This window comes from Haematobia irritans, chromosome 5 (assembly GCF_050003625.1).
Source record: "Haematobia irritans isolate KBUSLIRL chromosome 5, ASM5000362v1, whole genome shotgun sequence".
NCBI lineage: Eukaryota > Metazoa > Arthropoda > Insecta > Diptera > Muscidae > Haematobia > Haematobia irritans.
Window position 1 is genome coordinate 50,515,956 of NC_134401.1, and position 22,737 is coordinate 50,538,692.

General features: G+C 25.5%; 2 protein-coding genes across 15 annotated transcripts in view; both read right to left on the reverse strand.

Annotated features, from left to right (window-relative positions):
- hppy (MAP4K3-like protein hppy) overlaps positions 1-22,737 on the reverse strand; it is a 654,429-nt gene that overhangs the window by 495,399 nt on the left and 136,293 nt on the right. The gene's annotated exons all lie outside the window — the stretch shown is intronic.
- Positions 2,387-5,065, reverse strand: LOC142240967 (uncharacterized). The gene is made up of 4 exons (XM_075312711.1): positions 4,931-5,065; positions 3,498-3,619; positions 3,339-3,437; positions 2,387-2,927 (listed from the first exon to the last, which is right to left on the reverse strand). The coding sequence occupies exons 1-4, from the start codon at positions 5,040-5,042 to the stop codon at positions 2,697-2,699; spliced, it is 564 nt and encodes a 187-aa protein (XP_075168826.1). The 5' UTR covers positions 5,043-5,065; the 3' UTR covers positions 2,387-2,696.

A 22,737-nucleotide genomic window follows, 5' to 3' on the forward strand; every position in this document is an offset into this window, starting at 1 on the left:
AACGCTTACTTTGCAACAGCAAAAAAAAAATTGGAAGCGAAATAAATTCAACAAAACCTCCAACGCATTGGTTATGAAAACTATAAAGCAACTATATGTGAATATGAACGAATGTGAAGAGGACAATTAGGACACTTTTTATTTCGTATGGAAACAAAAGAAGACTACATGGGGGATGTGTCATATCAAAAACTATTAAAATTTATTTATTTTAAAATACCAGGGGATAAAATAAATCAAAAATTGAAGAATACATTTTGTAATCCTCGTCCAAGGGGATGAGAATAAATGGTATCATCAGGAATATGCATGTAAAGAAAATGGATTAGTAATGAATTGTAATCAATTAAAAAAATTAATTGAAACTCAATTAAAAAAATAATTGATCCAATTAACAAATTAATTGATACTATTAATGTTTGTGATTGATTTTTGTTTCAATTAAAAAAATTGGTGAATCAATTAAATTTTTAATTTAATATTTTTTAAAACTCAATCAAGACTTTAATTGCAAACATTTTCGTGAATTTTTTTAATTTCGTATTTGAATGAGAAAACATTTTCCGAGACAAAGAAGGGCAGTATTGAAGTAAGGACAAATTTAAGACACAATTCCCTTTTAAATGTAAGTTTTGCGTACTTTAGGAAACAAAGTTCAATTGATTGGGGTTTTCAGCTTTTTTTCTACATGTGCTATCAGAACCCTTTAAAATCATGTTAACAACAACTTAAATTTTCCAATTTCGGACTCGACTACATGTTTCAAGTAAAAAAATCTTTAAAATAAAGTGTTGACAAAAATCTCCTATTTTTAAACGAGTTTTTGCTTTGTCGTCAAGATAAAAAAGTCAATAAATTTAAAGATTTCATTGATTTTGAAGAATTTCTCTGAACTTTTAAAGCCAAGTTGACCTAAGTCAAAGAAAATCTATTTCATGTAAAGATACTCATCCTTAAGTCGAATCACTAAATTTTAAGGACAAAACGACTTTTAGAGCGTGTGATGCAGGTAGCAGATTTTTATTATACCCTCCACCATAGGATGGGGGGTATATTAACTTTGTCATTCCGTTTGTAACACATCGAAATATTGCTCTAAGACCCCATAAAGTATATATATTCTGGGTCGTGGTGAAATTCTGAGTCGATCTAAGCATGTCCGTCCGTCCGTCCGTCCGTCCGTCCGTCTGTTGAAATCACGCTAACTTCCGCACGAAACAAGCTATCGACTTGAAACTTGGCACAAGTAGTTGTTATTGATTTAGGTCGGATGGTATTGCAAATGGGCCATATCGGTCCACTTTTACGTATAGTCCCCATATAAACGGACCCCCAGATTTGGCTTGCGGAGCCTCTAAGAGTAGTATATTTTATCCGATCTGACTGAAATTTGGTACATGGTATTAGTATATCGTCTCTAACAATCACGCAAAAATTGGTCCATATCGGTCCATAATTATATATAGCCCCCATATGTATAAACCGATCCTCAGATTTGAACTTCGGAGCCTCTTAGAGGAGCAAAATTCATCCGATCCGGTTGAAATTTGGTACATGGTATTAGTATATCGTCTCTAACAACCATGCAAAAATTGGTCCATATCGGTCCATAATTATATATAGCCCCCATACACACAAAGAAAAAATAAGAAAAGATTTCTTAATTCAAGCCGCAGCGGTGTCAGAAGTATAGCTAGTACGGTTTTTCTAACACCAAGCTAAGATTTCTCAATTCAAGTATAGAATTTTTAAGTACATGTGGCTTAAATTTAGTATTTTTTAAGAAACGGAATACTGATTTCAAGCTACGAACCACACTTAATTCAATATTTGAGCTATCTTGAATTAAGACATATAATGCTTGTATTAATCCCGAAGCTCTTTTCATTATAATCCCGAAAATGCTTCCTTTAAGCTTTCTTAATTCTTATTTTATGCCGGCTCAGTTCTTGATTTACGTTAACCAGTTATCAATTCAATCTATTTAGTACTGGATTCAATCCTGAAAATGTCTCAAATTTGTCATGATCAGTTCTTAATTTAAGTATGAAAGGTACTTAAGTTATGTACACACATTGCTTATTTTAAGAGCGACCTTTTCTTAATTCAATCATTCATCGTACTTTATTTAGGAAAACTCTGCACTTAATTCAAGCTAGAAAAAATTGTATTTGAAGTTTTTATAAGTGCAATTCAATCCGAGAAATTACTTAAATTAAGAGAGAATAATATTTAATTTAAGTTTTGTATATATTCGATATAAGTCGGAAACAATCATAATTTAAGTATAATTTAATCCCGTATCCAAACCCCATAAATAAAACGCGTTTAATTTAGATCACATTTTTATTTACAACAAAAGTTTTATGGCTAAATTATATACATACAATAAGTAGTCAATGAAATAAAAAAGGCTAGTATACATGTTTGGGTCTGACATATACTTTCCCATTATTGATGGGATACAAATGCATTGGAAATGTATTGAATTCATTGATATTTTTCATTTGAATTTGTTCTTTAACTGAACCAACTTCATAGGCTCTGAAGTGTTTATCGAAACTTTTAATTGAAATTTCTTTACATAAAATAAAAACATTTTCAATGTCATTAACATTCTTGTGATAATTAATATAAACATAATTAAGATATTAAGAAAATAAATTAAAAAATAAGGCGATAAAAAATATGTTATTTTAGAATAAAATATATACCTTCAGAGATTCCTCAGACGGCAAAACCCATACAATTTCATCAAGGAGCAAAGTGAATTCATTAATCCTAATTTTTATATCATTAGATACAGCCTCGCTTGCAATTATATTTATAAGTTCATCTCGATAGTCTTTCGTCAGACTTTGATACTTGCGTTCATATTGAATAATTGCCCTTCCAATAGCATTTTCGCATAATATGTCCGCCAAGCTCTAAAGAAAAAAAGTCCGTAGTTCAACTAACGCTAAATTTAACATACATGTTTTTAGTTAAATGATATGTTTTTAGTTAAATTTAATTTTTTTTTCGAAATTTTGCACGGCTCAATAAAGTTTCATACGGTTTCCAAAAATAGTAAGAATGCACTACTTTATGGTTAAAATGGTCATGATTTGCGCCAATGATTTTTTCTTTACTTTTAGTTTATTTCTTCTCTATTTCGTAAATTACAGTAAAAAATTAAAATTAAATCAAAAAATTATTAAATTTTCTTGTTTTAAACACGCTTTGTTTAAATCTCAAAATAGGGTGCACATTTTAGTGCAATTTTGCCACCAGGTTGTTCATTCTTCCTATATAACAGTTTACTTTTTTCTGTGTAAGAAATAATAGTTTAATTTTACCCTATTTAAATTTTTTTTCCCACGAAAATCACAATTCTTCTTGTGGACATCTTTCGCTTGAGGACCCGCGATTGGCATTGGTACCTCATCGTGGTGTACCTAAATGAAAAGAAATATTTTCAAATTTAAATAAAGCTATTTTTAATGGTCCAGTGTTACCTGTTCATTTCTCCATTTGTAAAGTTTTTCTCGAAATTCAATTCGAAGTCCGAGAACTGGAATGGCTTCCTTTATGTCTTCGTTTTGCAAATAAATTAAATTTGAGCTGTTTATTTTTGCGTCTACACAACACATAGATAAAAATTATAAATAATATTCTATTTAAAAATTGTTTGTTATTAAGTAGTGAAAAGTGAACATTAACGAAAATGTAGATTTATTTCTAAAATTTTAACAAAACTATTTCACTTATAGTAGCATGATATAATTATTATATGATATAATAAAGAATATAAATACAAAAATATAGGAATTAAAAAATTTTTGAATGTCTTTAACGCTATCGAAAGTTCAAAACAGGCTCAATTTAAATAGTTTTACTTTTGAACAATTTTAAACTCCAATTTTTTCCTTCAAAATATGATTTTTAAACTACAGGAAAAATTTAATATGTTTAATATTTATTTTTAATTAGACAAATCTATTAACTTATTTATATCATGCTGTTATTAGTAAATCTTTTTGTTAAACTTGTCAAAATAAATCTACATTTTCTTCCATGTTGAGTTCACTTTTTGGGCGTGAATAAACACAAACATCCACACATGCCTCATTAATACACTATAATGAAGAAGCTTACAAAAATAAGTATACACATTTTCTCAAACACAAGTCTCTTTTCGTTTTAAGTTTGGATGTATGTGCACATGCATATTTCAGTTTGGTAGTATGTACGTATGTATGAAAAAAATTGTTTGAAAACATCACATTCAATATTACTCACATTTTTTCAATTTCCTATTTAATTTCATACTTTCTTATTTCAAATAATAAATCGACCAATTCTAGTAAACTCTTTGAGAGAATCAAATAAAGGCACTATATACATTGGTACAAGCGCACACAAATATTGCTCTGCATACGACAAATATTACATTTTCTAAATAGTGTACCAAACGTTTTCGCACAATTTTTTCTTAGCTAAAAAAACTCGAACACATTTTACGTACATACATACCAACTTAAAATATGTATATGCACATACTACCAAACATAAAACGAGAAAAGGCTTGTGTTTGAGAAAATGTGTATACATACTTATTTTTGTAAGCTTAGGCATGCATGGGTGGGTGCCAACCAGAGTTTGTGTTTATTCACATATTTTAAATTGGTATGTATGGCATGTACGTGAAATATGTGTTGGTAAAAAAATGTTTAGAAACAAAAAAGCGATCTTTCCTAATAAATAAATTATTGTGTACACAATTACACAAATAAGAAAACATATCTCCTAAAAACATTTATACCAACATATATTTCACGTACATGCCATACATACCAATTTAAAATATGCATTTACACATACATATATACTTGTACCATTACACATATATATTATTTTTTCACTCACTTTCACTTAAATTTATACTTACCTTTTAGGTATGCGAAAGCCGCACAACAGTTTATTGTTTTTAAAATTTGTTTTAATTCTTTGTCTCCATCTTCCTGTTGGGCTTCGTCCGTATTTACTTCAACCGCACTCATCTTTTCACTATGACTCCAAAACTGAAACTAAAAGCAAAAGTCTAAATGCCTGAGCTAAGTAGAACAGGGATGGAAAATATACACCGTAGCACTAAAAACGTACTTTTGCTAATTAAATCGTACCTTAAAGCAGACAAACTCACTTTTGTCCAAATACTTGTTTTTGAGGTAGGATAGGGTATTTGAAAGAGAAAATTGTAAGTAAATTTTTCTAGATATAAATCCTTACGATTAATATAAAAATGTTTATTTGTTTATATCAAGATCCGTTAGGGCACGGTTAGCTAACATTTAATCGAATCAACGGATATATCAGTCATCCCGCCTATATACTTATATGTCAGCTTGGAACTTAACTGTTAAAAAATTTGCATAAACCGGAGAGAAGATATTCGCAATTTACTACCTGTTGAATATCTTAATATTAAATAGTTTGCTAAACACAGAAACAAAAGTTTGTTACTAAAATTTTGTTCACAAAAATATATATAAAAATTTAAATTTTTATGTTTTTCTGAGTTCGATAACTCGAAATGATCCAATTCTTAGCAAACCCCAAATAAAATTTCTTACCATTTGTAATGAAGTTAATTAGTTCCATGCATGTCCAGAAAAGTTCTTGGATACAATGTTTTCCATCCCTGGCGCATATATCGAGTATGATGCGCTTATGAAGAGAGTAAAGAGGCAGAGAGAGGAGGTATATTCTTACAAACATAAGCTTTACTTGAGTACAGCAGTATTATCATATTAGTTTTAGGGGATGAAAGCAGTGTTGCCGTTTGACAATTTTCTTCTTGAATGATGGGTATAGATTAAATTATGAGAAAGATTTTAATAAATAAATAAAATTATGAGATTGTTCGTATTAATTGATTCTTCAATATAAAATGTTTGCTTTTGTTTCTCACTTTCACTTCGAAAGCTCGCATGGCATTTTTTGATAATCGGTAGTTTATTACTAAATGTATTTTATGCGTCCTTTATGGTAGCATCATTTTGTAATATAAATTCATTTCTTATTAACTCTGTCACCAAGCTCTTTTTTATGAAAATTTTTATAGGAACATAATGCATCATCGTTTACATAGATTCTTTCAATATGTCTGAAAACGGTAATTAATTGGGAATATTGTATTTTTTCATCCAAATAGTGTTTATAGAATATATAAACAATTATTTAAAACCTCATTCACATTACACTTCCAAAATCCACTTTAACTAGATTTCAACTGTCATTTGCCTTATAAATAAGGGATTTAAAATTCACTTTTTATAGATTTCAAGCCTAATGTGTATAAGGTATAACTTATGTTTGATATGAAAATAAACATTTGAAATTTACGGATAGTTAATTGACTTGTGGAAGTTTTTTAGTTTTACATAATTTCAACAAGCGGCAACACTGACTTTGTATTCTGTGAGCATACAAATGAGAGTAAACTTTATATTTTTTCTCCCTCTATTTTCTCTATTTTTTCCGAACTAAAAACAAGAGTGTTTGCATTTCAGTGAGCACTAATTTCTCATTTTTAGCTTCCCTGAGCTTGATTTCGTTAGATGATCTCTTCTCAACTTGATTAAAGTACAAAATAGTACAGACGTACTTAAAATTTTAAGTACAAATCTGGGCTAAAATCAAGAATTTAAAACTCAATTTAGTTTAGTATTATTTTTTTGTGTGTATAAACCGATCCCCAGATTTGACCTCCGGTACCTGATGGAGGATCAAAATTCATCCGATCGGGCTGAAATTTGGTACACGGTGTTGATATATGTTCTTTAACAACCATGCAAAAATTGGTCCATATCGGTCTATAATTATATATAGCCCCCATATATAGCGATCCCCAGATTTGACCTCCGGAACCTCTTGGAGGATCACAATTCATCCGATTCGGTTGAAATTTGGAACGTGGTGTTAGTATATGGTCGCTAATAACCATGTCAAAATTGATCCATATCGGTCCATAATTATATATGGGGGCTATAAAACCGTTCCCCAGATTTGATCTCCGGAGCCTCTTGGAGGAGCAAATCTCATCCGATCCGGTTGAAATTTGGAACGTGGTGTTAGTATATGGTCGCTAATAACCATGTCAGAATTGATCGATATCGGTCTATAGTCATATATAGCCAATCCCTAATCACACAAAAATTGGTCCACATCGGTTCATAATCTTGGTTGCCACTCGAGCCAAAAATAATCTACCAAAATTTTATATCTATAGAAAATTTTGTCAAAATTTTATTTCTATAGAAAATTTTGTTAAAATTTTATTTCTATAGAAAATTTTGTCAAATTTTATTTCTATAGAAAATTTTGGTAAAATTTTGTTTCTATAGAGAATGTTTGTCCAAATTTTTTTTTCTATAGAAAATTTTATTTCTGTAGCAAATTTTCTCAAAATTTTATTTCTATAATTTTCTCACAATTTTATTTCCATAGAAAATTTTTTTTAAATTTTATTTCTATAGAAAATTTTCTGAAAACTTTATCTCTATAGAAAATTTTCTGAAAATTTTATTTCTATAGAAAATTTTGTCTAACTTAATTATATACGTATTTAATCGGCCTTTTTTAGTATAATATATACCACGTATGGACTACCTTGCAATTTAGAAGACAGTGTTAGGAAGTTTTAAGATACCTTGCCATTGGCAAGTGTTACCGCAACCCAAGTAATTCGATTGTGGATGACAGTCTTCAGTGAAGTTTCTACGCAATCCATGGTGGAGGGTTCATAAGCCGAACTTACGGCCGTATATACTTTTTTTTTATAAATTCGTACCCATTACGTAGACTTTTCCAACTTCTGAAAAAGTCGAAAGACCCAAATGTGTACTTGTTGATTCTGATATAAAAATCTAGCGATTAGTTATTAAATGGAGAAAAAATTTATAAAAACAAAATGCAAAGCAATTTTAACGCCCCGCGTTGGGCGCCATTTATCCAGCACATAACTATGGCTTGTGTTTTTTTTTAAGGTTATATGAACTACTTAGCTGAACTACATTCCCAACATTCTCACTAAGATGTCCTAAGTTAGAAATTTTGCATTCAATTAAGAAGCATCTTTAGGATTTTGGGTTAGCAGAGTAAAATATTCTTAGGATTTACTTCTCCAAAAAACTAATCACAATAAATATACGTTAAGAGAAATAAACTTTCGTTTTTCATTTGTGTTTTTATTTTTTGTATAGACTAAGCTCTTCCATTAATTTGTTTTGTATACTACTGGCCAGTGATGATAAGAGAAGTTCTGTTTTGGCTAAAGCCCTTTAATTTGTGTCTACATGGTTAAAATAGTAAGTTAAGTGAAGTAGTAAGTCTGCAAACGAAAACTAAAATAAGGATGATAATACAAAGGCCAAAGCTTGTTTCCATTTTTGCATTTAGTGTTCTTGGTAAAATAAATTTAAGAATTAATTTTTAAGTAAACCATAAAGTCGTTGGGTTGGAGTATGTTTTTTTTGTTTTGTTTAAATGAAAATACACTCCAAATTGGCGAGAAGTCAGCAATTTTAATGTTTCTAACTTTTCATCTTATTTGTTGAGAAAATTAATATGATTTCAATAGATTAGACCCACAGTACTCTTCCCGTCATTCTGGAAGTCAGTATATTAAATTTTCTCATTGAAACATTCTTTTAAACTGCCGCCAGCGTCTCGAGCACAGGAAATGCACAGGAAATTGTTTGAGCTGTTTTTTTTATTTTATTTATGCCTCCGTTCAAATTTGTGAATTGAGAGGAAAAATCCGGATTTTTCATGATTGCTAGTAATTACAACAGTCATAGCCTACAATTTGATAGTCCAGCAAAAAACAAACGTCGACTAAAAAATAGGGAAAATGTTCTTTTTCTATTCTGAAGTGGTGCAAAATTTGGAGCAGATGCGATGAATTTAACAAAAACCGTTGCACTGAATTTGCATCCTTCTTAAGGTGTGATCCGAATTCAGTGTTTTGGATGTGAATTACACAAAGTTTTAATATTTTGACAAATAAATAGTTTTTATAATTTTTTAGGATGTTGTCAGAAACGATTGACCTCAAATATTTTCAGAAATTCGTAATTTTTCTAGAACGGATTTGGCATTTTTCGTCGACAAAATTTAAATAATTTATACCATTTTATTAATTCTTACTCTGTTTTTTTTAGGGAGCCACAGTGGTGCAATGGTTGGAATACCAACCTGGCATACACAGGGTCATGGGTTCGAACCCAGTTTCTAGAACACACCAAACAGTTTTTCAGAGGTGGATTATCCCACCCCAGTAATGCTGGTGACATTTCTGAGTATTTCAAATCGTAAGCATAAAACAAAGTATTTTTATTGAAATTTCATTTTTTCAATTTTTCTTTATTATTACGCTGCGCTGTCTTTTTAAAAAAATTTTCTAACATATTTTGACATATTGACAACTAACTTTTCCAATATTTTTTATCAAAGTTCTAATATATCCAGTGGCGATAGTGACAAACTTTCATATTCGGTCAATATTTTTCTATATATATATCCAAAATCTACTCTCAATCCCCATACACAGATACCCGGTTTATTTTCAAAGCAACCGCTATCGTTAAACATTGAGTTATAATGTAATTTGTCTGAGTTCATAATTTATTAAAAACCGAGAACAGAAGTAATAAGTATGAGAAAGCATAGAGCAAAAAATCGAATACAGCAGAGGCAAAACAACGAACAGCTCAAACACTTTAATCCTCGCAGCACAAAAAGGATTTTTCAATTCCGGTGTTCATTCGTCTGAATCGAAATGGATGAGAGAGAGAATGCATTTCAAAGAAGAAAAAAAAAACACATGTAAAGCAAAGTAAAATGTAACAACAACACCACATTAATTTGTTTATAATGAACCAGACCAGAAATAAGGACACAGTATTGCAATACTATCAAGAGTATGTCTGGTAGGAATTTGAGCCTTGGGCTGGTTAAAAAAAAAAGAATATTTGAGGACTTTTACAAATTGCTATTCACACTTTTTGCATCAATAAATTAAAAGCCATTTGTATGGTTTCTTTGAGCTACTTAATGGAAATTACATCGGAAGAGTAATATCACACTTGAATTGCGGTCAGGATTAATCAAGGGAGTTGAAAGAAAGATCTTTTTCAATCCGCATACAAGGAAATCAAATCTACAACATGGAATCTGGATGTAGCAAACGTTTTTCTTTTATTGCAGTTTAAGGTATCGCATGGAAAATCTCAAATTTTTATCACAAAAAAAAATTTTTTCAGAATTTCTATAGAAAATTTTCTCAAAATTTTATTTCTATAGAAAATTTTATCAAAATATTATTTCTGTGGCAACTGTCGTCAAAATTTTATTTCTATAGGAAATTTTCTCAAAATTTCATCTCCGTAGCAATTTTTCTAAAAATATTATTTCTATAGAAAATTTTTCAAAAATTTATATCTATAGAAAATTTTGCCAAAATGTTATTTCTACAGAAAATTTTTCCAAAATTTTATTCCTGTAAAAAAATTTTGTCAAAATTTTATTTCTATAGAAAATTTTCTTAAAAATTTTATATCTATAGAAAATTTTATCAAAATTTTATTTCTATAGAAAATTTTGCAAAATTTTATTTCTATAGAAAATTTTCCCAAAAATTTTATATCTACAGAAAATTTTGTCAAAATTTTGTTTCTTTAGAAAATCTTCTGCAGATTTTATTTCTATAGAAAATTTCTATTCTATTTCTATAGAAAATTTTGTCAACATTTTATTTCTATGCAAAATATCAAAATTTTATTTCTATAGAAAATTTTTTCAAAATGTTATTCCTATAGAAAATTTTTTCAAAATTTTATTTCTATAGAAAATTTTATTCCTATAGAAAATTTTGTCAAAATTTTATTTCTATAGAAAATTTTCTGAAAATTTTATTTCTATAGAAAATTTTTGCAAAATTTTATTTTTATAGAAAACTTTTTAAAAACTATTTCTATAGAAAATTTTTGCAAAATTTTATTTCTATAGAAAACTTTTTAAAAATTTTATTTCTATAGAAAATTTTCTGCAAATGTTATTTCTACAGAAAATTTTCTAAAAATTTTATTTCCATAGAAAATTTTATTTCTATAGAAAATTTTCTGAAAATTTTGATTCCACAGAAAACTTTGTCAAAATTTTATTTATAAAGAAAATTTTTGCAAAATTTTATTTCTATAGAAAATTTTGTTAAAATTTTATTTCTATTGTTGTTTTTGATTTCAGCTTAAAACCATGCATTGACTAAACTACAAGTGTAGCTTAACCAACAGAGGAAAAGAATGTTTGTCAAATTTATTTGGGCAAAGCCCTATAGACTGCAAGATGGTTGGACGGACGCACGTTTCGGAATTACCACATTCCTCATCAGCATCCTCTACTTGCAGCAAAACTATCAACCAATTATCAAATTATTATTTTGTCAAAATTTTATTTCTATAAAATATTTTTTCAAATTTTATTTAAATATGAAATGATCTCAAAATTAAAAATTTTATTTCTATAGAAAATTTTTTCACAATTTTATTTCTATAGAAAATTTTCTGAAATTTTTAGTTCTACAGAAAATTTTGTAAAAATTTTATTTCCATAGAAAATTTTATTTCTATAGATAATTTTGTCACAATTTTATTTCTACAGAAAATTTTGTCAAAATTTTATTCCTATAGAAAATTTTCTAAACATGTTATTTCCATAGAAAATTGTTTGAAAAATTTATTTTTATAGAAAATTTTCTGAAAATTTTATTTCTACAGAAAATTTAGTCAAAATTTTAATTCTATAGAAAATTTTGTCAAAATTTTAATTCTATAGAAAATTTTGTCAAAATTTTATTTCTATAGAAAATTTTCTGAAAATGTTATTTCTACAGAAAATTTTGTCAAAATTTTATTTCTATAGAAAATTTTTTTCAAATTTATTTAAATAGGAAATGATATCAAAATTTTATTTCTATAGAAAATTTTGTCAAAATTTTATTTCTATAGAAAATTTTGTCAAAATTTTATTTCTATAGAAAATTTTTGAAAAATTTCATTTCTATAGAAAATTTTTGCAAAATTTCATTTCATTAGAAAATTTTTCCAAAATTTTTTTCTATTGAAAATTTTGTCATTTTTTTTTTTTCGATAGAAAATTTTTCAAAAAATTTTATTTCTATAGAACATTTTTTCAAAATTTGTTTCTATAAAAAATTTTTCAAAATTTTATTTCTATAGAAAATTTTGTCAAAATTTTATTTCTATAGAAAATTTTGTCAAAATTTTATTTCTATAGAAAATTTTCTGAAAATTTTATTTCTATAGAAAATTTTCTGAAAATTTTATTTCTATAGAAATTTTTCTGAAAATTTTATTTCTACAGAAAATGTTGTCAAAATTGTATTTCGATAGAAAATTTTGTCAAAATTTTATTTCTATAGAAAATTTTCTGAAAATTTTTTTTCTATAGAAAATTTTCTGAAAATTTTATTTCAAAAAATTTTGTCAAAATTTTATTTCTATAGAAAATTTTCTGAAAATTTTATTTCTATCGAAAGTTTTGTCAAAATTTCATTTCTATAGAAAATTTTCTGAAAATTTTATTTCCATAGAAAATTTTTTCAAAATTTTATTTCCATAGAAAATTTTCTAAAAATTTTATTTCTACAGAAAATGTTGTCAAAATCTTATGTCTATAGAAAATTTTGTAAAAATTTTATTACCATAGAAAATTTTTTGAAAACTTTATTTCTATAGAAAATTTTTATCAAAATTGTATTTCTAAAGAAAATTTTTATCAAAATTTTATTTCTATAGAAAATGTTGTCAAAATTTTATTTCTATAGAAAATTTTCTGAAAATTTTATTTCTATAGAAAATTTTTTTTTAAAAATTTTATTTCTATAGAATTTTTTTTTTTTTAAGTTTATTTCTATAGAAATTTTTTTTAAAATTTTATTTCTAAAGAAAATTTTGTCAAAATTTTATTTGTATAGAAAATTTTGTCAAAATTTTATTTGTATAGAAAATTTTGTCAAAATTTTATTTCTATAGAAAATTTTGTCAAAATTTTATTTCTATAGAAAATTTTGTCAAAATTTTATTTCTATAGAAAATTTTGTCAAAATTTTATTTCTATAGAAAATTTTGTCAAAATTTTATTTCTATAGAACATTTTGTCAAAATTTTATTTCTATAGAACATTTTGTCAAAATGTTATTTCTAAGGAAATTCCACTAATATAGAAATAGATAGATGGAGAGAAATCTACCAAAATATCATGAATTTTACCAAACAGTAACAAATCTAAAATTTTTGGTAGAATTCTATTAACTGTGAGAATGGTTCAGATTGAGATAAAACGGCATCGCCCGACTTTCTACTTTACTCACTTCACTAAAGCATGTTTACTTGGATCCAAGGATTTTGACCTTAAGGATTTTGGACTTTAAGGATTTTGATATTGATATATTAAGGATGTCTTTAAAATAAAGATATTTTTAGTGTACTCTCTGGCTTCAACTAAAATAAAAATTACACTCAAAAAAAAGTGAACTCTCTATTTCCCTAAAGCCAATTTAATTTTAAGCTAGTTCATGGAATTATTATGTTTGGAGAAAGTTTCCATTACTCTAATAATTTTTTGAGTACGATAGTTAAATTAACTAAAAAACGGGAAAAAATTATACACAAATTAGACATAAATATTTATTAAATTCGTATTTTTCACAAAATAGTTCATTATTTTTTTTTAAATTTGTAAATTTTACTACAAATGCGTTCATCATGAACTTCATATGTCACTAAAGACATTCTTGCAATTTTGAACTCCAATTTTTTCTTTCAAACTACAAAATTTTCATTATCAAGTAAAAAAAATTATATATGTCTAATAAATTTTCTTGAATATGTCGAAAAATATTTACTTATTTTTATGATATAGGCGTGATACCAGCGTTTGTCATACTGTTTAATTAAAATTTTGTAAAAATATTAAAAATTTTTTAAAATTAAACAAAAGTTTTCTTCCTAGTTCACTGTTTTTTCAGTGTAGGATACAGATCTCATTTATCGAATTTTCATTCTTTTTTCGGGGTATATTAATAAAATTATTCACGTATAAACAAATGTACGTTTAAAATTCCAAATTATAACTAATACTTGAAAGTAGAAAATATTTTCTTCATTTCAAAAAAAAACGTTAAACCAAATATACTAAATCCTCAAAATAAGCCTTAGTCTATATTTAAAGCGTTTTTAACTTAAATCCAATTTCAATATTTTAGTTAATTTAAGGGCAATTTTTTTTTTAAATCAAAAATGTGTTACTTTGCTTTAAGGAAAATTTTGTTTAGTTCAAAGACATTTACGAAGAGACGCAGATTTCCAAGATTTTTGTCCTAAGCTTACTAGTAAATTTTAATGAAACAAAGATTATAAACTTTATTTTAATTCAAGATTTTTTTATTATTTTAAAGAAATTTGTCCTCAATATTTTGTAAATTGAACATCTTAAAATTTAGGTTGCGTAATCTTTATTATCACGTAAATTTTTTTTTCAGTTTTGTTATAACCTAATTTTTATCCTTTCTTCTCATTTTATCATAAGTATAAAACAAACTATTTGTATTGAAATTCAAATTTTTCCAATTTTTCATTATTACAAGTTTTACGCTGCCTTGGTAAAATAATTTTGTTCGAAAATATAAAAAAATTTTGACAATTCGACAACAAACTTTTCCAATATTTCTAATCAAAGAGGCATAATATCTCCAGTAGTGATAGAGGTAGTGTCACCAACCTTAAGCCTTACAAGTTTGAAATTACCTCCGAGGAAATCGACAAGGGAGCACAAAATAATAAATTCTTAACAAAGTATTTGGGTAAAGTTTGGAAGAAGTGATTTTCAAAGCTTTGACAATTTGTCATTTTTATCCGCCCCCTTTGGGCTTGAGATGAAAAATGATTACGTCTCAATATCATGATAATAATTTTTCATCATTATTTAGCTCCATTGAGAAATTATGAATTTTTAATATTTTTTGCTTGTAAGCAGCTGGAAAAAAGTTTTGTTCATAAATTTAAGTTACGTATGATTGCAAACAAACATTAATCAATTTCATTGAATAGAGACATCATTTATTTATTTTTTATTATTATTACTTTACAAAGAGACGAGACAGTTTTCTTAGAAAATATAAATTCGTCAATATAGAACTTGATTTAATATGAAAGATGGTGCAATTTAAATTGTATCACACAATTACACAATCCCAGCAAAAGAAAAAAAGAAAGCGTCGCCAAAAAGTAGTGAAAATGTTCTTTTTGGATCCGGAAGTGGTGCAATTTCGGCGCAGAAGAGATGAATTTTACGACGTGAGCTTGTCATAGAACATATGTCCACCATTTCAACAGTTGCACATAACTTCTTAAGGTGTGATCCGAATTCAGTATTTTGGATGTGAATTAAAAAAAATCTATGATATTTTGCCAAATAAGTAATTTTTATATTTTATGGTTTTTAATGAATTCTATTGTTTGTCTGTAACGTTTGACTTCAAATATTTTCAAAAATTCTCAATTTTTCTAGCATGGATTTAGCATTTTTTTTCTACACAATTTAAATAATTTGCACCATTTTATTAATTCTTACTCTGTTTGTTACCTGTTTGAAACAAAAACGTTTAAAATTATACAAATATAAAATAAGGGAGTTATAAAAAATCTAATTAAAAGAACTTCCTGTGTAGTAAAAATAAAGAATAGCTTTGGAAGGAGATTTTTGGAAGTGCTTTTAAAAAGGGGCCATTACACACAAATTTTTTTTTTTCTGATTCAATCACGAAATTAATTGATCCAATTAATATTTAGTTGAAATGTTTTCTATCACAGAAATGATAGTATCAATTAAAAAATTAATTGAAGGTCAATTAAAAAGTTAATTGATACAATTAATATACTATTATTTTTGTGATTGATTTTTGTTTCATCAATTAAATTTTTAATTGAATATTTTTTAAAACTCAATTAAAATTTTAATTGGAAAAATTTTCGTGAAATTTTTTGTGTGTAGAAGAACTTCCAATTTTTTTGCTTGGATATTAAGGACAAATTTCTTTAATATTAATAAATTTCTTTTAATAAAATTAAATAAAAGAAAGTTTATCATTTTTCATTTAAAATTTTTTGCCATTAATCTTTTCACCAGTCTTTGAAATTTGCATCCCTTCATGAATATTGTATGTCTTGGAATTACGGCAAATTTACCCTAAAGCAAAAACAAACATTTTTCGTTTTAAGACATCATCTTTAAATTAACTAAGATATCTTAAACGATAAAACAGCCTAAAATATAGGCTAAGACTTAATTGAGGATTTGGCATCTTTGGCTCAGTTATTCTTATACCCACCACCATGCCCGTGAAACCGTCTATCTACCTGTTGTAACCATGCTACATCCTTCAATAATGGCGCTATCAAAAACAAAATAAAAAAGAAAATTTTTGCAAAATTTTATTTCTATAAAAAAATGTTTCTAAAATTTTATTTCTATAGGAAATTTTGTCAAATTTTATTTCAATAGAAAATTTTTGCAAAATTTTATTTCTATAGAAAATTTTGTCAAAATTTTATTTCTATAGAAAATTTTGTCAAAATTTTATTTCTATAGAAAATTTTGTCAAAATTTTATTTCTATAGAAAATTTTGTCAAAATTTTATTTCTATAGAAAATTTTGTCAAAATTTTATTTCTATAGAAAATTTTGTCAATTTGTTTTTTTTTTTCAAGAAAATTTTTCACAAATTTTATTTCTATAGAAGATTTCGTCAAAATTTTATTTCTATAGAAAATTTTGTCAAAATGTTATTTCTATAGAAAATTTTGTCAAAATTTTATTTTTATAGAAAGTTTTGTCAAAATTGTATTTCTATAGAAAAGTTTGTCAACATTTTATTTCTATAGAAAATTTTGTCAAAATATTATTTCTATAGAAAATTTTATCACGATTTTATTTCTATAAAAAATTTTTCCATAATTTTATTTCTATAGAAAATTTTGTCAAAATTCTATTTCTATAGAAAATTTTATCAAGATTTTATTTCTAAAGGGTGATTCTTTTGAGGTTAGGATTTTCATGCATTAGTATTTGACAGATCACGTGGGATTTCAGACATGGTGTCAAAGAGAAAGATGCTCAGTATGCTTTGACATTTCATCATGAATAGACTTACTAACGAGCAACGCTTGCAAATCATTGAATTTTATTACCAAAATCAGTGGCAGAAAATCCGCTTTTTTATCGACAAATTTTGTTCAGCGATGAGGCTCATTTCTGGTTGAATGGCTACGTAAATAAGCAAAATTGCCGCATTTGGAGTGAAGAGCAACCAGAAGCCGTTCAAGAACTGCCCATGCATCCCGAAAAATGCACTGTTTGGTGTGGTTTGTACGCTGGTGGAATCATTGGACCGTATTTTTTTCAAAGATGCTGTTGGACGCAACGTTACGGTGAATGGCGATCGCTATCGTTCGATGCTAACAAACTTTTTGTTGCCAAAAATGGAAGAACTGAACTTGGTTGACATGTGGTTTCAACAAGATGGCGCTACATGCCACACAGCTCGCGATTCTATGGCCATTTTGAGGGAAAACTTCGGAGAACAATTCATCTCAAGAAATGGACCGGTAAGTTGGCCACCAAGATCATGCGATTTGACGCCTTTAGACTATTTTTTGTGGGGCTACGTCAAGTCTAAAGTCTACAGAAATAAGCCAGCAACTATTCCAGCTTTGGAAGACAACATTTCCGAAGAAATTCGGGCTATTCCGGCCGAAATGCTCGAAAAAGTTGCCCAAATTGGACTTTCCGAATGGACCACCTAAGACGCAGCCGCGGTCAACATTTAAATGAAATTATCTTCAAAAAGTAAATGTCATGGACCAATCTAACGTTTCAAATAAAGAACCGATGAGATTTTGCAAATTTTATGCGTTTTTTTAAAAAAAAAAGTTATCAAGCTCTTAACAAATCACCCTTTATAAAAAATTTTTCCAAAATTCTATTTCTATAGAAAATTTTGTCAAAATTTTATTTCTATAAAAAATTTTGTCAAAATTTTATTTCTATAGAAAATTTTGTCAAAATTTTATTTCTATAGAAAATTTTTCAAAAACTTTATTTCTGTAGAAGATTTTGTCAAAAAAATGTTTCTATAGAAAATTTTGTCAAAATTTTATTTCTATAGAAAAATTTGTCAATTTTTTTTCTATAGAAAATTTTGTCAACATTTTATTTCTATATAAAATTTTGTCAAAATTTTATTTGTATAGAAAAATTTGTCAAAATTTTAATTCTATAGAACATTTTGTCAATTTGTTTTTTTTTTTTCAAGAAAATTTTTCAAAAATTATATTTCTATATCAGATTATTTCATAATTTTATTTCTATAAAAAAACTTTGTTAAAATTTGCAAAATTTGGTGCTGCTATTGTTGTTAATATTAGAATAAGTTGTCATTCCATTGTATATTAAATTCATTTATTTACCACATTTGTATACTCAGGTTTAAGAATAGGACGCGAAAACTTTTGTATTACAAGTCTAAAATAAATGAATAACATTTTATTTCTATAGAAAATTTTTGCAAAGTTTTACTTCTATAGAAAATTTTGCAAACTTTTATTTCTATAGAAAACTTTTCCAAAATTTTATTTCTATAAATTGTTTTTTAATTTTGTTTTTACAGCATTTTTTCTAAGTTTTATTTCTATAAAAATTTTTCATTTTATTTTGTCAAAAATTTATATCTGTAGAAAATTTTATTTTATAGAAAATTTTTCTAAAATTTTAATTTATAGAAAATTTTTTTAAATTTTAGTTTATTTTATCTTTTTTTTTTCTTTCTATAAAAATTTTTTACAAAATTTTATTTATTTTGTCAAAACTTTATTCCTCAAGAAAAGTTTTGCAAAATTTTATTTCCATACAAAGTTTTATCAAAATTTTATTTCTATAGAAAATTTTGTCAAAATGTTATACCTCAAGAAAATTTTGTCCAAATTTTATTTCTATAGAAAATGTTGTCCAAATTTTATTTCTATAAAAATTTTGTCAAAATTTTATTTCTATATATATATACATTTCAAATTTTGTTTATACTGATATAATCCTCATATCCGATTTAACTTCTTTGTCAAAATTTTATTTCTATAGAAAATTTTATCAAGATTTTATTTCTATAGAAAATTTTGTAAAAATTTTATTTCTATAGATAATTTTGTCAAAATTTTATTCCTCAAGAAAAATTTGCAAAATATTATTTCTACAGAAAATTTTGTCAAAATTATATTTCTATAGAAAAGTTTGCCAAAATTGTATTTCTATAGAAATGTTTGTCAAAATTTTATTTCTATAGAAAATTTTGTCAAAATTCTATTCCTCAAGAAAAATTTATCAAAATTTTATTCCTCAAGAAAATTTTGTCAAAATATTATTTCTATAGAAAATTTTATCAAGATTTTATTTCTATAGAAAATTTTGTCAAAATTTTATTTCTATATAAAATTTTATCCAGATTTTATTTCTATAGAAAATTTTGTCAAAATTTTATTTCTATAGAAAATTTTGTCAAAATTTTATTTCTATAGAAAATTTGATCAAAATTTTATTTCTATAGAAAATTTTGTCACAATTTTATTTCTATAGAAAATTTTGTCAAAATTTTATTTCTATAGAAAATTTTGTCAAAATTTTATTTCTATAGAAATTTTTGTCAAATCTTTATTTCTGTAGAAAATTTTGTCAAAATTTTATTTCTATAGAAAATTTTGTCAAAATTTTATTTCTATAGAAAATTTTGTCAAAATTTTATTTCTATAGAAAATTTTGTCAAAATTTTATTTCTATAGAAAATTTTGTCAAAATTTTATTTCTATAGAAAATTTTGTCAAAATTGTATTTCTATAGAAAATTTTGTCAAATTTTTATTTCTGTAGAAAATTTTGTCAAATCTTTATGTCTAGAGAAAATTTTGTCAAATCTTTATTTCTATAGAAAATTTTGTCAAAATTGAATTTTATAGAAAATTTTGTCCAAATTTTATTTCTATAGAAAATTTTGTCAAATTTTTATTTGTATAGAAAATTTTGTCAAATTTTTATTTGTATAGAAAATTTTGTCAAAATTTTGTTTTTATAGAAAATTTTATAGAAAATTCTATAGAAAACTTTGTCAAAATTTTATCTCTATAGAAAATTTTGTCAAAATTTTATTTCTATAGAAATTTTTGTCAAAATTTTATTTCTATATAAAATTTTATCAAGATTTTATTTCGATAGAAAAGTTTGTCAAAATTGTATTTCTATAGAAAATGCTTTAAAAATTTTTTCCTCCAGAAAAATTTGTCAAAATTTTATTTCTATAGAACATTTTTTAAAAAATTTATTTCTATAGAAAATTCGGTCAATATTTTATTTCTATAACAAAATTTTGTCAAAATATTATTTCTATAAAAAATTTGGCCAAAATTTTATTTTTATAATAAAATTTTGTCAAAATTTTCTATCTATAGAAAATTTTGTCAAAATTTTATCTCTATAGAAAATTTTGTCAAAATTTTATTTCTATAGAAAATTTTGTGAAAATTTTATTTCTATAGAAAATTTTGTCAAAATTTTTTTCAATAGAAAATTTTGTCAAAATTTTATTCTATAGAAAATTTTGTCAAAATTGTATTTCTATAGAAAATTTTGGCAAAATTTTATTTCTATAAAAAATTTTGTCAAAATTTTATTTCTATAGAAAATGTTGTCAAAATTTTAATTCTAAAGAAAATTTTGTCAAAATTGTATTTCTATAAAAAAGTTTGTCAAAATTGTTTCGAAAGAAAATTTTGTCAAAATTTTGTTACTTAAAAAATTTTGTCAAATTTTATTTCAAAAAAAAAATTTCAAAAATTTTATTTCTATAAAAAATTTAGTCAGAATTTTTATTTCTATAGAAAACTTTGTCAAAAATTTATTTCTATATATATCAAATTTTGTTTATATTAATATAATCATCATATACATCCTGGTCTCCCGACTTAACTCCTTCATAGGATAGAAGGTGCTAGACGTAAAATTTGCCGATTTTACATGTCGTGCTCGTTAAAGAGGTGGGGGTAGAATTCTATATAACGTCGATTTCAAATCATATGAAAGGCATTAGACGAGATAATTAAGATTCTTTTAAAACTCAAAGAAACATCCAACTGAAATTCTATATATTTGCAAATAAAACGATACGATGAAGAGTTTTCAGGGAAAATATTATATTTGTGTCATGGTGGTGTGTATTTAAAATTCGGCCGGGCCAAAATTACTGCTGTATATACTTCTTATATTTCGCAATACAAAAATATTTTAATATCATAATTTTTTATAACTCCTCATTATCTTCTCCTTATCCATATGCTTTTACATTTATGATTAAAACTTGTACTCTTCTCAAAATATATTAATTTTTGCCCCTTCTACTTCAGTGCTAGCTGGTAGAGTTCTAATTGCTGTGTGATTTAGTGAAAAAAGAAACTTTATTCATTACCATCATCATTTGCATTAAAATTTATAGCCACTTCATTCACAATGAATCAGGGAAAAAGCAAACAGACTATTGTAATATAATCTTCTTCTATGCTCCTTCTTTTGGGTTTTATTTGATTATTTTCAAAGAGTCGAGATAACAACTAAACGAACTATTCGAAAAAAAAAAAACATAACAAAAATAAAAATAAAATAAAAAAGTTAAAAAAATATCCTAGGCTCCTCTCGTATAAACCAACAAAAGGACCCCTTGATGAGAGTTCGATTATGACAAGCCTTTGTCCTGTTTGGATTCAAAAACTATTGAGTATGAAGTTTTAAAATTGTTCTATTCCTGTCCTGATGAGGACCAAATTAAACTTTTGTTCCTTGCCAAAGGAATAGCTGTCGTTTTAATTTTGTACACTCCAATGGCATTAAATTTTTTTATCTGTAGAAAACTTTATTAAAATTATAGTTCATTAGAAAATGTTGTCAAAATTTCATTCCTATAGAAAATTTTGTTAAAATTTCATTTCTATAGAAAATTTTGTCAAAATTTCATTTCTATAGAAAACTTTGCCAAAATTTCATTTCTATAGAAAATTTTGTCAAAATTTTATTTCTATAGAAACTTTTGTCAAAATTTTATTTCTACAAAATATTTTGTCAACAATATTTTTCTATAGAAAATGTTGTCAAAATTTCATTTCTATAGAAAATTTTGTTAAAATTTCATTTCTATAGAAAACTTTGTCAAAATTTCATTTCTATAGAAAATGTTGTCAAAATTTCATTCCTATAGAAAATTTTGTCAAAAATTTATTTCTATAGAAAATTGTGTCAAAATTTTATTTCTATAGAAAATTTTGTCAAAATTTTATTTCTATAGAAAATTTTGTCAAAATTTCATTTCTATAGAAAATTTTGTTAAAATTTCATTTCTATAGAAAATTTTGTCAAAATTTTATTTCTATAGAAAAATTTGTCAAAATTTTACTTCTATATAAATTTTTGCCAAATTTTATTTCTATAGAAACTTTTGTCAAAATTTTATTTCTATAAAAAATTTTGTCAACAATTTATTTCTATAGAAAATGTTGTCAAAATTTCATTTCTATAGAAAATTTTG

What these genes read in the sequence shown, in the direction of transcription:
- LOC142240967 (XM_075312711.1), bottom strand. Translation starts at nt 5,042, where the DNA reads ATGAGTGCGGTTGAAGTAAATACGGACGAAGCCCAACAGGAAGATGGA. An exon ending in GGCTTTCGCATACCTAAAAG is followed by an intron (nt 3,620 to 4,930) that starts GTAAGTATAAAT and finishes TGTGTTGTGTAG; the next exon opens with ACGCAAAAATAAACAGCTCA. An exon ending in ACAAATGGAGAAATGAACAG is followed by an intron (nt 3,438 to 3,497) that starts GTAACACTGGAC and finishes CTTTTCATTTAG; the next exon opens with GTACACCACGATGAGGTACC.